The following is a 15,157-nucleotide window of genomic DNA, read 5'->3' as shown; positions in this document are numbered from 1 at the left end:
TCATCCTTCTAATTTTTGAATGTTTATATGAAAGTAGTATGTTACTGGGACTTAGGAACTTGAAAAAGTTACCAATGTAGTTATTGAAGCTTCCAAACCTTCCTTAAAACTTCTCTTCATATTGCAACTTTTGAAGTAGGGACTACAATGTAAAATGAGCTTAAATGTGCAGATAGTATATCCAGAACAAAAGAGAACACTACAGATTACTCTCAAAGGATGAACCTGGATATCTTTACTACTATTAACTGGGGGTTTGATGTCCTGACTACTATCAGTTGCTCAATGGTGATATATCAGTACTGGTCAATTTAGTTGATTCGTATAGGTGGAGCGCCTTGTTTAAGGTATAACACTTTGTGTTGGATGGTAGATCTAATTATTTACTCACCTTTAACATCACCAACTGGCTCATGTACCTTTAGTGGATTCTGTTCTGTTGCAAATATTTGAACGAAGTCTCTGGAACTACATTGTAGTTTCTACTGTTTCCTTTTGTTGATGAATTTACAGAAATACGAAGAAGATACAAGTAACATTTTGGTTCTGTTCCTTTAGACCAGCAATTGTTGTTCAGCCTTGATAGCACAGAGATATTGATCAAAGACATTCTAACAATAATCACTTTGTCATTTTCATAAGTACAGCATACCTATGCCACTAGGGTGTGATTTGAGGGATATTTAGCTCCTGTTTCTAGCAAGTCAAGTTGTTGAATAGAGGCTCTCTCATTGGCTCAGGGCTGCATTTAGATAAGCTGGTTATGCCCTTCCATTTAATTAAGCAGCTTACTTAGTTACATTGAATAGAGACGCACAGACAGAACTATAAGTGTCTCAAGATATGGAAAATTAAGATGGTCACAGTATTTATAATTAAGCACAGGACACATCAAAATGTTCACCATTTGTTTTTTTATTGTATAATTGATCAAACACTACAGTGAAGTTGGCACCACACACACACAAACGGTCTTTTCTCTCATTCTCAGCCAACCCACACAAGGTGGAATTAAAGAAAGACTTCTGCTTTTAACTTTTAAAAATATTTATTGAAACCTTCTTTGTAGACTCTGCACTAAAACTTCTTCAGTTGCAATATTTTGGCAATATGTGTACAGTGTTCATATACATACAGGCAGGTGATAGGGTGGGTCATATATTTGGACAACAGCTTCTTTCAGCTTAGTAAACTTCTGGGTTACAAGATCAGACAGGGTGAAATTATTTCTAACCGAAGTGTCTAAGCTTCATAACAACACTAGCTTCTTTCAGTAGAATGTGAAGTTTAAGACAAACAAATTACATTTTATATATTATACACACATATGTGTACATTTGTACTGATTTGATCTATTTATAATTACTACAACACAACTAGATGACAAATTATTATTCACCAATTTCCAAATAAATCTTTTTTAAAGATCAAAACCAACATAGCCATGTTGTGAAAGAGAAGGAATAGTCAACTGGTTTCATTTCAGTATTGGAATTTATTTTACCAATACTCAATAAGAGAATAAGGGGTAACATCAAACTTAATGGAATCTCAACTCAGAAACATGAGACATTTAACAACCATAAAGCATCTGATCAGGCTCTATACCATCTACACCACCTCACTGATAAAACAATGGATAATAATACCTTTAGTGACAACTTTTTTTTTAAAGCTGAATAGAGACTAGGTGTTTATGGAGGTAACTTATTTAACATAGTGACTGCTAAATTTATTATCAGATATTCTTTATCTTCATATTTCTCTAATGACTAAATTTAGCAGTGGTTCTTATCTTAGACAAAGAAAGTCAGAAGATACTCAGTGAACTTCAGTGCAACCTTAGACAACCACATTTGAAGTTACTAGGAGCCAGCATGTTCCTGCACAATATTGGACCCTGATATATCATAGAAGCTGATTACAGTGATACACTCACAAAACACAAACATCACACAACACACCAAATGCAATTCTATATCACATACCACTCTGTTCTCATGCCATAAGTTTGATGGAGCAGAGTTGACTGGTGTTACCCACTAACACACCACACTACACCAAATAACTCCACATAACACAACACTAATCTGTTTCTCTGAAGAAACTGTGACACAACTGAAATCATTGACAGTGTAGTGGAAGCATTTGGGTAAAACAAATGTGTCTGGCATATTTCATATGCCAAAAAAACCTTGATAAATAATTTTATTTTGTTAACTGACTCAGTCAAAATATTGAATTATATCAGAGAAAGACTTTGGAAACAATACCCTACATCTCCCACTGCTACACACTGAGTGCCGACATGCGAGCATCATCTATGTGCATGATAAGGTGCATAGACATGTAGTACAATCAGTATTTCCAGTCACAAGTGGAGTGCACTGTTTAAAGTTTATCAATTGCAAAAGCCTAATCTTTGAAATGTGACATAATGTATTGATCATTGGACCAACAGAGGTGACACTCTCATTGAATTTATATCATTCTCCGGTACCTTAGCCTCTCATTGGTATTCAGTGTATTTCACTATAACATTAGATATGTCCAGAAGTTCTGCAGTCACATGGCTCAAAGTAATTCTTGAGGAATTTCCCCAACACCTTGTAAGAATTCATTTGCCTTATGTTTAAACATTTGCTTGATGTATATATATTTTATCTTTCCATACATAATATATTTAACTGTTTTACATTCAGTTTTCCATGCATTCATGCGAAAGATGATTTTCCTTTTATTAGAGCAATTGTTTTTACCACTAAGCACTCAACCATGAAGTAGGATAGAACCTGTTTTTATCAGTTTCAATTGAAAGAATAGAGTTATGTCCTTTGCTCAGGAGCACAGCACAATAGCTGATATAAGGTTTGACTCTAGTCCAGTACTTTAACTCGTATATATATATATATATATATTATATCATATATATATAAAATGAATTCCTTTTTCCATAATTCACTACACATACACCAGAAATACATCTTTCAATTATATTAAAGTATTTACAAACTTTTCATATATATGTATGTGTGTATGTGTATATATAGGCATACATACATGCATACACACATGCTCTCTCTCTCACATACACACACACACACACAAACAAAGACAACTATTTACAACCAAATATATATTACATAGCAGTGTGTATACGCAAAAGTGTACACAAACACCTATATACAGTAAACTGTTTTAGAACTACAACCAGATAGCATCACTTACATGAAACTGATAGTGAAACTAAAATAGATCTAGGTTATTTTCTAATTTTCTTAAAACTCTAACAAATGTAGTAGAAGAAACAGAACTACTTCATAGCAATATAAGTAAATGTTCCATTCCTTCTGAGAAAATTAGAATGAAATTTAGATGAAAAACTGCAAGTGTTGTATTTCATTTTGAAATAAATCATTCATTATGATCTCATCAGAATACTTATAGTATAACTGACAAAATGTTAGAAAAATTATTACCTTTCTAATCTCATTAACAATTCTTAACTATTTCTATGTTATTCCCATTGCATTACAAAATGGGGATTAAAACAAAAACCTTGTCATTTTTTAAAGAATTGAATAAATATAAGATAGATTATAAAAACTTGTCAAGGAACCATTCTATACATCATGTTGTATTCTGGCAGATATCTTACTATAGAGGAAAAACTAAATAATATTGAATGGGTAACCAGTAAAATCAGAAGCAACAGTCAGTGAGACCTTCAAAGTCTGTTATACAGGATAATTTTAATAAATTATGCTTGATTAGGACTTTGTAGATGCTGGAAACTGGTGCGTTGTTGCTCTGATGAAAGCAACTCTTCTTGAAGCAGGTGCATTGTTGCTAGTAACGAGTCCTTTTCTTTAACAGATGTTTGTATTTCTTCTTCTAAGTAAGTAATCTTTTGTAATAGCTTCAGATTTTCAGTTTCTAATGATGTTATATGTTCTGAGGAGAAATTCTGATTAGAATCTTGTATCTGAGAGACCTTTTCATCTAAAGATTCCTTAAGTTTCTGGTTTTCATCCTTCAAACTGGCAACTTCTGCCATAAGCATTGTATAATTCTCTAAAGTTTCAGCTTGCTTTCTATTAACAGATACCAGTTCTTCATTCTCATTATGTAACTGTTCAATTATTCGACTAGAAGTACTAACAGAACCATATAAAGCTGCTTCTAAGGTGTTTTGGTCTTCACCTGATGAATTTTTGGTAATCAAGGATGATTTTGAGATCCTTTTGTAATATTCGCTCTCTCTAGCACCTGTTGGTCAAAAGAAATATCACATTGTATGAGAGTTAACATTTTTAAATAATATAAAATGGAAAAAATAATTGAGGGAAGTTCAAATCTAGAATGTCTGAAAGTAAATTCTGAAGTTCAAATCTAGTTCAGAATTTACTTTCAGACATTCTATAAGTGTCAGTTTGATTCAATACTGGACACCTCAGTTAAAATCATTCAAAAAGTCTTCTCTGAGCACAGTAATTGCTACAGAGTATTACTGAGCACCAGTAGAGAATTTCTTTGCAATGTACAGCAGTAAGATTATTTATATTATGAAGAGGAGCTGCCTCCTAGTTATTTGCTAGCTCCAAAAACTTAGGTGTTATGTAGCTTAGTATTACATCCTAGAAACTACCTGAGTGCATGTGCAAAGACAGATCATTTGAGTATGAGAACTGATCTTTTTATTTATATCCAGCACTGTGTTTAGTTGAAAACTCATTCATTTAAATAGAAGTTATATATCACTTAAAATGTGTCTTTTGACTCTTTTTTTTTTTTTTTTTTTAATACATTTTCTCCCTTTGATTATTTACTTTCCTAATGAGTAAACACATTTCTGAACCTTTCTTCATGTTATATCAACATTAAATAATAAATTAAAACTACATATATGCTTCTTCTTCCAAATTATTCAGAAATACAAACATGTTTACCTCTGATATGAAAGACTCCATCCCCTCCACGATCGATTATTGAACGATGCAATGAAATTACAGTTGGTGGTTGACTAGAGTTGCCACAGCTGGATGGACGGTCTTCCTGTGAAATAGTAACAGTGATAACTAATGTAAAATGATTTCAGTATTATAGATTTATAAACATTAAACCTTAGATTTTTAAGGGTTAAAAAAAAAACTGGTTTTCTTGCTTTTTGTTAAGGACAATATTGAGAATACTGGGTTGGCAAGACTGTAATTTCGTTTTTCACAAATAGATAGAGCTATGATCTTTTTGAATGACTTTTGTCAATGTTATGATTTTTTTCCTTTTGACATTTGATAGCCATTACTTTTAGCTTACTTTAGAAGCAAATTGTACGTAATTTTGTTCACAGCTATTAGTTCAGTGTCAACTTTAAGATGGAGTGTAAAAACGAACATTTTCGCCGTATTTTGATTCTTTATTTCCGTAAAGGAAAGAAAGCTGCTGAGGCTCACAAAGAGATATGTGAAGTTTATGGTGCTGATCACTTAAGAGAATGCACATATCATAATTGGTTTTAAAAATTCCATTCTGGAGATTTTTCACTCAAATATGACCAATGTTCTGGTCAATCTACTGAAGTTGATGATGACCAAATCAAAGCCATAATTGAATCTGAATGTCATATTGCAAGAGATTGCAGAGAGGTTAAATGTATCACACACGATAATTTAAAATCATTTAAAATGTCTTGGACTCGTTGAAAAGCTTGATATTTGGGTTCCACATAGATTGAAAAAGACTCACTTAGGTGATGAAAAATAGATTGTCTACAATAACATCAATCGAAAACAATCATGGTCGAAGCATAATGAATGAGCACAAACTATATCAAAAGTTGAATTGCATAAAAAAAAAGGTTATGCTGGCAATTTGGTAGAATTACAAAGGTGTTGTGTATTGTGAGCTGCTTCCCAGAAACCAAACAATCAATTCAGAGGTTTACTATCAACAACTAATGAAACTGGAGAAAGCAATCAGAGAAAGACGGCCAGAATTGGCAAATCGTAAAGGAATCATATTCCACCATGACAGCGCTAGACCACACACATCTCTGCTAACTCATGAAAAATTAGGAAGTGATGTCACATCCACCATATTGCTCTGACCTTGCACCATCAGATTACCATTTATTTTGAAGTTTGCAAAATTCTTTCAATAATAATGATATGAACTGAAATCACACTTGCTTCCATTTTTTTGCTGATAAGGACCAGAAGTTACATGAAATCATGAAGTTGCCAGAAAGATGGCAAAAGGTCATCAAACAAAATGGAAAATATATAATTGATTTAAGTTCATTCTTTGTATGAAAAATATGACTTTTATTTCACATTAAAAAATCGAAACTACTTTCTTGCCAGCCCAATAGTTTCTCTGCTTTGTGCATAGTGTACTTTTAACAACAATATGAGTAGAAGTCTGAAGAAATACTAGTATAGTTTATAATAACAAATATATACTGTATAAGTAACAACACGTAACAGCTGATACATTTTGACTAAATTAAAATATCAATAAGACATTCTTTAAAAAGTGTGTGTGTCTGGTTGTCTTATATTTGCTATGCTATACAAGTGAAGATGTTCTTGGAGCAATTGTTTTCACAGTTGGATGCCCTTCCAGTAACTAATTACTCAACTATAAAGAAGTGGTACTTGCTATCTGTTGAGCAAACTTTGCCTTCCAGTATATGACATCATTCAACAGTTGTAAATGAGTGTCACCATCATAGAAGCTGTCATTCATTTCCAACTTTCTGGGAGAACATGTTCAGCCATCGCAAAATATTACCTTGCCTGGAAACAGGTGAGGATTGGTAACAGGAAAGGCATTTCATCATCATCACCATCATTGTTTAACGTCCACCTTCCATTCTGACATGGGTTGGATGGTTTGAGAGTAGCCAGCCAGGCAGAAGACTACACCAGGCTTCTGTGTCTGTTTTATGGCGGGATGCTCTTTCTAACACCAACCACCCTGCAGAGTGGACTGAGTGCTTTTTACATGGCATCAGCACGGGCAAGGTCAGTTTTAGCATGGTTTTTACAACTGGATGCCCTTCCAAATGCCAACCACTTCATGTGGCACCAGCACTGGCAGGGTCACCAAGTAACTTGTAAGATAAGGCATCTTTGAGAAGGGAGGGGACATTGGAGGAGGTAATTTTGCATCAGATGATAAAAGTTAGAGTGTGACAGAAAGACAGAAACAGGTGTCTTAGGGGGTACATAGTTGGCCAACCAGAGAGAGAGAGAGAGAGAGAGTTAACAAGAAAGAGGACAGAAACTCGTGAGAATAAAGAAGGAATATATCCTCAAACTGGAGGCCTGGCCTGAATACTTGCAAACAGAGCGAGCTTCACTAAAGGCGGGGCAGTGATGTTAAACCGTGTGACAGATTAAGTCTGTTACCCAACTTAGAGAGGCATTAAGCCTTTGTTATTTCACTTTCTGGTACTGATTTTATTGAACCCTGTTTTCTGGCATGCACCTCTAACTTGACCCTAATATTTACATTCCATACCCCTGAAAACAGTCAGTTATCTGTTCAGTAGCTGCCTATAGCAGCAGTGTCCGATACAACAGCTTGAAACTGTAAAATAAAACAATTATTCAATAGCTGTCCAAAAAGCCTTACCTGTAATGTCAGTGTCAGGTCTTTGATGCTGATATAGAGTGGCATGAAGACAGGAGGGAGCTCGTCCTCAATCAGATCAGTTATATTCATAAGAGCTGACATCTGGAATGTCAGGTTGATGTCAGCCAAGTCAATGTGTAAAAATCCCCGCTCTTGTCCAATGAGATCATTCTTTAATTCAGCCAGACCAGGACCAATCATATACTTTAGTCGTACTGGGAACTGGGCTGTTGACATTGATTTTGTCTCATACTGTAAACCTAATACAAAACAACAACTGCAGATTTACCAGCCAAATTGGATGAGAAATGTGTTTAAAGTAATAAATAACAAACAGAAAACTATTCAGCTACCTATTAATTGATAGACAGAGGAACCTGTCCCACATATTGATTAATGTAAGCTGAGATAGAGGAAGACGTATAAAATGTTGACAAAGTTAGATAATAATGATTTAGGTAATGAAGATGTTACAGAAAACATTTAGGAAACTTAACCTTCTGTAAACTTAACCTTCTGTAAACTTAACCCACAAGATTATGAAACATCAGTGAAATCTAGTTGTGACAAGGCTGTATTCTCTCCACATCTATTTCTTAATTAACAATGAATGGATCATCAGTAAGACTACATCAGAGGTATTATGTGGACACTTTCCCTCACATTTAGAACTTGAGTGTACACTTGACTTGGTAATCTTCTCCTCAAAGATAGATTATCTACAGGAGAAAACTGATAAGCTGAACAGTTATGCACTGCAGACTTCACATCAATAACTCAAATACACAAGCCATGTGCATGTTCCAACAACCCATCACCTATCACAGCAGATGGCTAATCAATGAGCCAATTAGAAGTTAAGTGACTTGTCCTTAGACACAAAACAATGCTGGTCAAAGATTTGAACAAGTTACCTTTCAGCTGGTAATTTAGCATGTCATTGACTCATATACCTGCTACTCAAATTACATTTTAGAAAATGGATCTTTTATCTTTTACTTGTGTCAGTCATTGGATTGTAGCCATATTAAGACACTGTCTTGAAGGGTTTAGTTGAATAAATTGACCCCAGTACTTTTTTTTTTTTTACTTTTAAATCTGGTACTTTTTCTATCATTGTCTTTCGCCAAGTTGCTAAATTATGAGGGCATAAACAAACCAACACAGGCTGTCAAGCAGTGGTGGGAGACAAGTACAAACACAAAAACACAGTTTCAATCAGCCAGATTCTTTCACAAGGCATTGGTCAGCCTGAGGCTATAGTAGAAGACACTTGCCCAAAGATGTCTGGCAGTAGGACTGAACCAGAAACTACATGGTTGCAAAGCAAGTTTCTGAACCATACAGCCATGCCTGTGATATACATTTAAGCTATTGACTTCATTAATGGAATAGAACAATAGGGACCCTTAGGAAACAATGTTAATTTTACTACAAAAATATACGAAAAATACCTTTTGATGAGGTAAACTTGCGATGGAATCCTTCCCAGCTGAAACCTCTTGATTCAGCAACATCAATATTTTGTAATTGACAACGTAACACAGTACCACTTCTCAAGTTCTGGACAAATGCTTCAGTTCGGCTCAAATGGAAGATTGAAACATTGATCTGAAAAAAAAAAAACGTATGCAATGATTTGATTGAATTTAACTTATTGCTTCACTGTGTAGCTTCATTTTTACTTTACACAATATGAGCTTGCATTGAGAAAGGACTTGAAATTATATGCTATTGAAATAGCTGCAAATGTGAGGACATATAATGATAGTGAATAATATTGATTTGCTAGAGATATGTTCAACTGCCATCAAATAGATGTACAATCAAAGGCAGTCAAGCCAAGACTATCCCGTTTGGGTTTTTTTTTTTTGTTTGCAATAATAGTGTACCTCAAGCTACATTACCTAATGTATCCTTTCTTTTTTATGATACTAGTGTAAGAGATTTGACTGCTATTTCTAGCAGGTCAACTGATTAAATAAAGGTTCCTTCATTGGCTGGAGATAAAGATGAGAAGCAAGTTGGTGATAGGGATAGAAGTGGATCAATGGGGCCAGTGTAAATGGATGTAACTTATAGGGTCTAAAAATGAAACATACAAAGTCATTCAGAAACGTAATATACACAAAACATCATGTTGGTGGTAGGCCAATTATGGATTAAAAAAAAAAACAAATTTTGTAATTAATGAGTAAGCATTTGAAGAAACAATATGCAACATAAATATTTAGCATACTTTAGGAAAGTGACAGAAAATATAAACTATTTCCAGATGAGTAATTTATAACAGGCATCCACTAATACGTGAAACTTCTTCTCTATAACAAAATCTGATATTTTTGTAACTGATATGTTGATAGTTAGTCAGGCAGAACTCTCTCCTTCCAGTATATCTTCACACATTATGACTTATTTTCTCTGTTTTACATCTATTTTGACATGCTCATGCTAGGTATCTGTAGAAAAACATCACAAACTCTAGGTTTCTTTTTTAGGGCTTGAAATACCTCAACCTCTGATCATTTGCTGACCATCTACAAAACTCTAATAAAACTCATATTGTAACAACTGCTCACATATCTGGAACAGAGCACATTCAAGAGAAGACTGACACACAAACACTCACCAACACACTACTGGTATAGACTCACATATGTTTTGTATTTTCCTCCCAGCCTCTTCTATAACTACTGCAATAACATCTGTTTCTCTGAACTAGTTGTCAAGTAACTGAAGCTCATAAAGAACATTAACTTCATCAACATCACTAGTTTTGTGCTCTAGCTTTTAAACAGATTTTTAAAGAATGATTATTTTATTTAATTTGAACATCTGTATATTGTTGGTCTAATTGTTTTTACAGCTGCATGTCTTTCTTAATTCTAACAACTCAACTATGAAATAAAAGTAGAACTTGTTACCAGCAAGGCAGACTGAAGCAAGCAAAGTTATGTGCCTTTGCCACAAACACAAATGATTAACTGTAGTAAGTGCATGGACACATGCCCAATAGTCATATATCTTCACTTTAAACACACTGTGCCACATCATATTGGAAAAATAAGTGAAAGAAAACTTTCATATGAAGTTATTGCAAAGCTAACCACATAAAAGGAGAAAATATAAATAACACATACTAGTTGCTTTTCCCGAGCTGTTGATGTAGTTTCTAAACTGCTGTCTTGGCTTGTAGTTTCAAAAGAGCCCTGAGCATCAAGAGTTTGTTTTTTTTCAAATGCAGGAAGTTCTTCAGCGTCTTCTAATGACAGATGTTCAAACGACTCATCATCTGAAGAATAATCAGTCTGACCTGGTTCCAGGTCTTCAGTACCAAGCAAAGAATCGTCATTTAAATCACTCATGGACCTCAACTTGTCAGTAAAATTTGACCAAGCTGTCGATAAAACTTTTTTCTTTTCACTTTTAAAACTGGATTTGCGTGATGTAACTGCTGGCCCAGCACTTTTAGCATCTGAACTGCTTAAGGAACTTATTGTTGAATAAACAGTGTCTGAAGCTGCACTATATGTTACGAGTGACATAGGCATTACAGATTCTGATGCACCTTCACTACTGCAGAGGTTAATGTTTGGAGTACTGTTCTCTAATGCTGTATTCAATGGTTGCATGCTATCTTCATGGATCAAACCCTCCATTAGCTCTCCATTCATACTTCTATGCTTGGAGATATTTAAACGAGAATCACTGTAAGATTTTGAGATGTAACTTAAGCTGCCATCATAGTTGTTCATGTCATCTGCAAATAACATAGAAATTCATTGATGGATCAACAAACAATACAGCAGGAAATTATTACATGTTCTTAGGAAGAATTAATAAAATCTATAATGATTATAATTAGACTTACATTGATTATAGATAACAAATACAAAATATTTATGAAACTTGACAGATGAGTGAAAGCAAAAGAACAGAAATAACACATTATATATTAGTGGTGTTTATAGAAGGAAGGATTGTGTTTGGGAAGGTGAGAGGATGTTTGATGTGTGTGTGTATGATGATGATGATGTATATATGGAAAGGTGAGAGGGTATTATATATATTTGTACCCCCTGGAGGGAAGCAAGATCAAACAAATGACAGTCGTGCACATTAACTTACTGTTTGGCCAACCATCCAATTCTGCTTGCCGGTCAGGAAGCGACAGTTCTGGTATACTTCCTTTTATGGTACTGCTATGAGCCTCAGTCATGTTTCCATTATGGAATGAACTCTCAGATGGTTTACGGAAAACCATCGCTACTTCAATGTCCTGCACAAATGTTGTTAAAGAAATTGATGAAGATGCCAATGTTCCGGAGAAATATTCAGTGTCAGCATCTAGTTGTTTTTGAAAGGTTGTTAAAGACTCAGCAAGCCGTAGCATGAACAAATACTGGTAATGTGTGATTAGGACTTGAACTTTTGATTTGATACATACTATTGCACAGATGTCCGTGTGGCCATCATTATCACAAAGTGTTGTTGAACTATCACTATCAGCTAATTCAGAAGTGTCACTATAATCCTGACTCCCATTCAAGTTAGAACTGCCTTTATGGTCAAATCTACTCTCTCCTTCCTTCTTCCCCCTACTTTTACAGGGCTGAGTTCGCCAAAACCAAAATGTCACTGGGAAAGACTCTAGAAAAGGAACAGGCCGAGACTTGCGTGTGGTGAAGTCCATCCATATCTGATCAATATGTACATTCCAGATATCATATGCAGCATCCAGCTTGAGACTGTTGGTTTTCAATCTTCTCCTGTCAGCTATTTCAGCTGCGTTTGTAGTTGTGTTAGTGCCAGACAATGACAACTTGTAGTTTGTCAACACTTGTTTCACATATGAGTCTATGTAGGCATTAAGACAGTCCTTTTCTAAGACATGACTACATACATGTTGTGGACACACCAAAAGTTCGTTCTGATCCATTGGGAACTCTGTTGATTTAAGTAGACAGCACTGGCTTTGTTCTTCCAGTGCCAGTAATAGTTTCTCATGACTGGTGTCTTCCTCACTCTGTTTATTGGTTGCTGACATTTTGGAGATTTGAACTAACAGAGTATCTGGTCGCTCAGCTACTTGTGGATAGGATCCACTTTCAGCAGGGATTAATAGCTGGAGATAAAGAAAAATAAAGAGTTAGACTGGTTGTTAGTAAAACATGTAAAGAGAAGGATCTCTCCAGCCAGAGCCCTTCTTTACTAATGTATTTCACTTAACACATTCATTACTTTCACACATATTATGTTAATCCAATGTTATTTCTCTAACAATAATTTATATAGTTGATATTGTGGGAGGTTATTTAAGTAGCCTTTGTTGTTTAGCTCTAGGCTAGCCCTGATCATGTAAACCTATGGTCAAGAACAATCTAGCTGTGATCACTCCTTCTTATTTTCTATGGGCAGTGTATTCAGGACTACATAATTCAATGTGTCCTTCTTTTAACACTGTAGGGTGTGATTTGAGGAGAATTTGGCTACTATTATTTGCAGGCTGAATGATCATATAAAGGTTCTCTCATAGCTTTAAATAGTTAATATTTGAATCTAGATAGAAAACTGTTTGCTGGTGTTTCATGTCTGCAATGTTCCTAATGGTCAACCACTCCCAACAAAGATTCAACTAGCAAAAAACAATGAATATACATCAGTGACAAGAGAAAAGATGGAGAATCAAGAGGCCATAAGCCTATTAAAAGGTTTTACAAATTTAGTCTTTAGAAATAGTAGCTGGATGCTGATACTGAATATTTCTCACTATCAGCATTTAGCTGTTCCCTCTAACCATTACAAATATTACAATAATAAAAACATTTTCAACAAAACAGAAGTACTTCATTAATTTAGGAATCTAATTATGTAACTAAAAATTTCACTTTTGTGGGAACTGAACACTCTACAATAGTTGATTCAGTAGTCAAGAAGACAACCAGAATTCTAAAGAACAAACACCAGTAAGTAAATAACTTGATGGATTTTGATAAATTTCAGGAATGAAAGAGACCCAAATATGTTTTGGGAACCAAAGTAGTCCAGATAATTATATGTTATTGACATATGCAAGGTGAACAGATGTTTCAGGGGCCCAAGCGACACAAATATCATGTTATTGGTATAAGCAGACATAAACATCCTTTCGATTCTCTCATACTTGACCCAGTGAAATATCAAGGATGTGATAGCTGGAGCAACTAGAGGGCTGCACCAGCAGTCAACTAGTACTCATGTTCAGCTGAGTAGCTTTGAGCAATGTGAAATGATGTGTCTTACTCAGTGACACACTGCACCACCCAGTCCAGGAACTGAACCCATGAACTTATGATTGTTAACTCAGCCCCTAACCACTAGGCCACATGCTTTCACTTTAGGAGTGACATGAATAAGTTACACTATTATTTGCAAACACAAATGAATCATTTATGTTTTAAAAATATTATAATTTCTAGTGAAACTGTTTACATTTCTGTAGGTATTAGGCCATCCATAGATAAATTCCAGTTTTTGATGATCACAATGCCTCACAATAAGAGACGAAAGGAAATCAGATTGTGTGTCTTTGATGCTGTTCTCAAGTCTATGAAGTAACGAAAGTGAAGTGAAATGAATAGCACTTAAATCTTCATTGAAAATTTGACAAGATTGAAACTCATTACAATACCACTGCATAAAATAAGTGCAGAATCTCATGTTATAACCATAAAGTTTTTTTGACATATATAATGGAAAGTACAGCAATAATACTAGGAGCAATAAAGATAATAATTGTTGGCCCTAATCAAGCAGACCTATGATCAAAAGCATTCCAACCAGAATAATTATCATTTTCCAAGATTTGAAGGAGACTTGACTACTATCTCCAAGTTGAATGACCACATAGAAGTTTCCTAGTTGTAGTAGTAGTAGTATCAACAGCAAAGTCAACTTACTTTCGGCATTAAAGCTTCAAATTTGATATCAATGTGTTCACGAGGTCCATCTGTATTTTCTTTCTGCAAAACAAAGGTGAAAAACAGTTGTTAGTAAGATACACAAATGTTGTTATCTTTGATTTACAAGAGACAGTGCAAGGTGTCTTAGTTGTCCATGCTTGCTGATCAGCTAGACAAAGTGAGAAGACAGGAAGAAATAGATAACATCTACTTAATACATACAAAACTATTAGAGGACATTCATCATCATCATCATCATCATGTTAACATCTATTTTTCCTTGAGAGAAAAGTTGAACCTAAGAAGCATCAGTTGTGGTGTGCAAGAGAGACGATTGCACTGGTATGGTCATGTGGCGAGAATGGATGAGGATAGCTGTGTGAAAAAGTGCCACACCCTAGCAGTTGAGGGAACCTGTGGAAGCGGTAGGCCCAGGAAGACCTAGGATGAGGTGATGAGGCACGACCTTCGAACATTGGGCCTCACCGAGGCGATGACTTCTGACCGAGACCTTTGGAAATATGCTGTGCTTGAGAAGACCCGGCAAGCCAAGTGAGACCATAACCTGTGGCCTATGC

At 35.0% G+C, this 15,157-nt stretch overlaps 1 protein-coding gene across 2 annotated transcripts in view; it reads right to left on the bottom strand.

Moving 5' to 3' along the window:
* Nucleotides 1–1,029: 1,029 nt before the first annotated feature.
* Nucleotides 1,030–15,157, bottom strand: part of LOC106876333 (bridge-like lipid transfer protein family member 3A) — an 81,022-nt gene continuing 66,894 nt past the window's right edge. For both annotated transcript variants that reach the window (XM_014924832.2, XM_014924833.2), the window contains 7 exons: nucleotides 14,577–14,639; nucleotides 11,767–12,763; nucleotides 10,779–11,398; nucleotides 9,093–9,249; nucleotides 7,639–7,898; nucleotides 4,950–5,055; nucleotides 1,030–4,269 (listed from right to left, as the gene is read on the bottom strand). In XM_014924832.2, the coding sequence (XP_014780318.1) occupies nucleotides 3,761–4,269; nucleotides 4,950–5,055; nucleotides 7,639–7,898; nucleotides 9,093–9,249; nucleotides 10,779–11,398; nucleotides 11,767–12,763; nucleotides 14,577–14,639 (2,712 nt within the window). In that variant the 3' untranslated portion in view covers nucleotides 1,030–3,760. The remainder of the gene's footprint in view (nucleotides 4,270–4,949; nucleotides 5,056–7,638; nucleotides 7,899–9,092; nucleotides 9,250–10,778; nucleotides 11,399–11,766; nucleotides 12,764–14,576; nucleotides 14,640–15,157) is intronic.

Source organism: Octopus bimaculoides, chromosome 3 (genome assembly GCF_001194135.2).
Source record: "Octopus bimaculoides isolate UCB-OBI-ISO-001 chromosome 3, ASM119413v2, whole genome shotgun sequence".
NCBI lineage: Eukaryota > Metazoa > Mollusca > Cephalopoda > Octopoda > Octopodidae > Octopus > Octopus bimaculoides.
The sequence above is the reverse complement of the archived record's forward strand: the minus strand, read 5'-3'. Positions and strand labels throughout refer to the sequence as shown.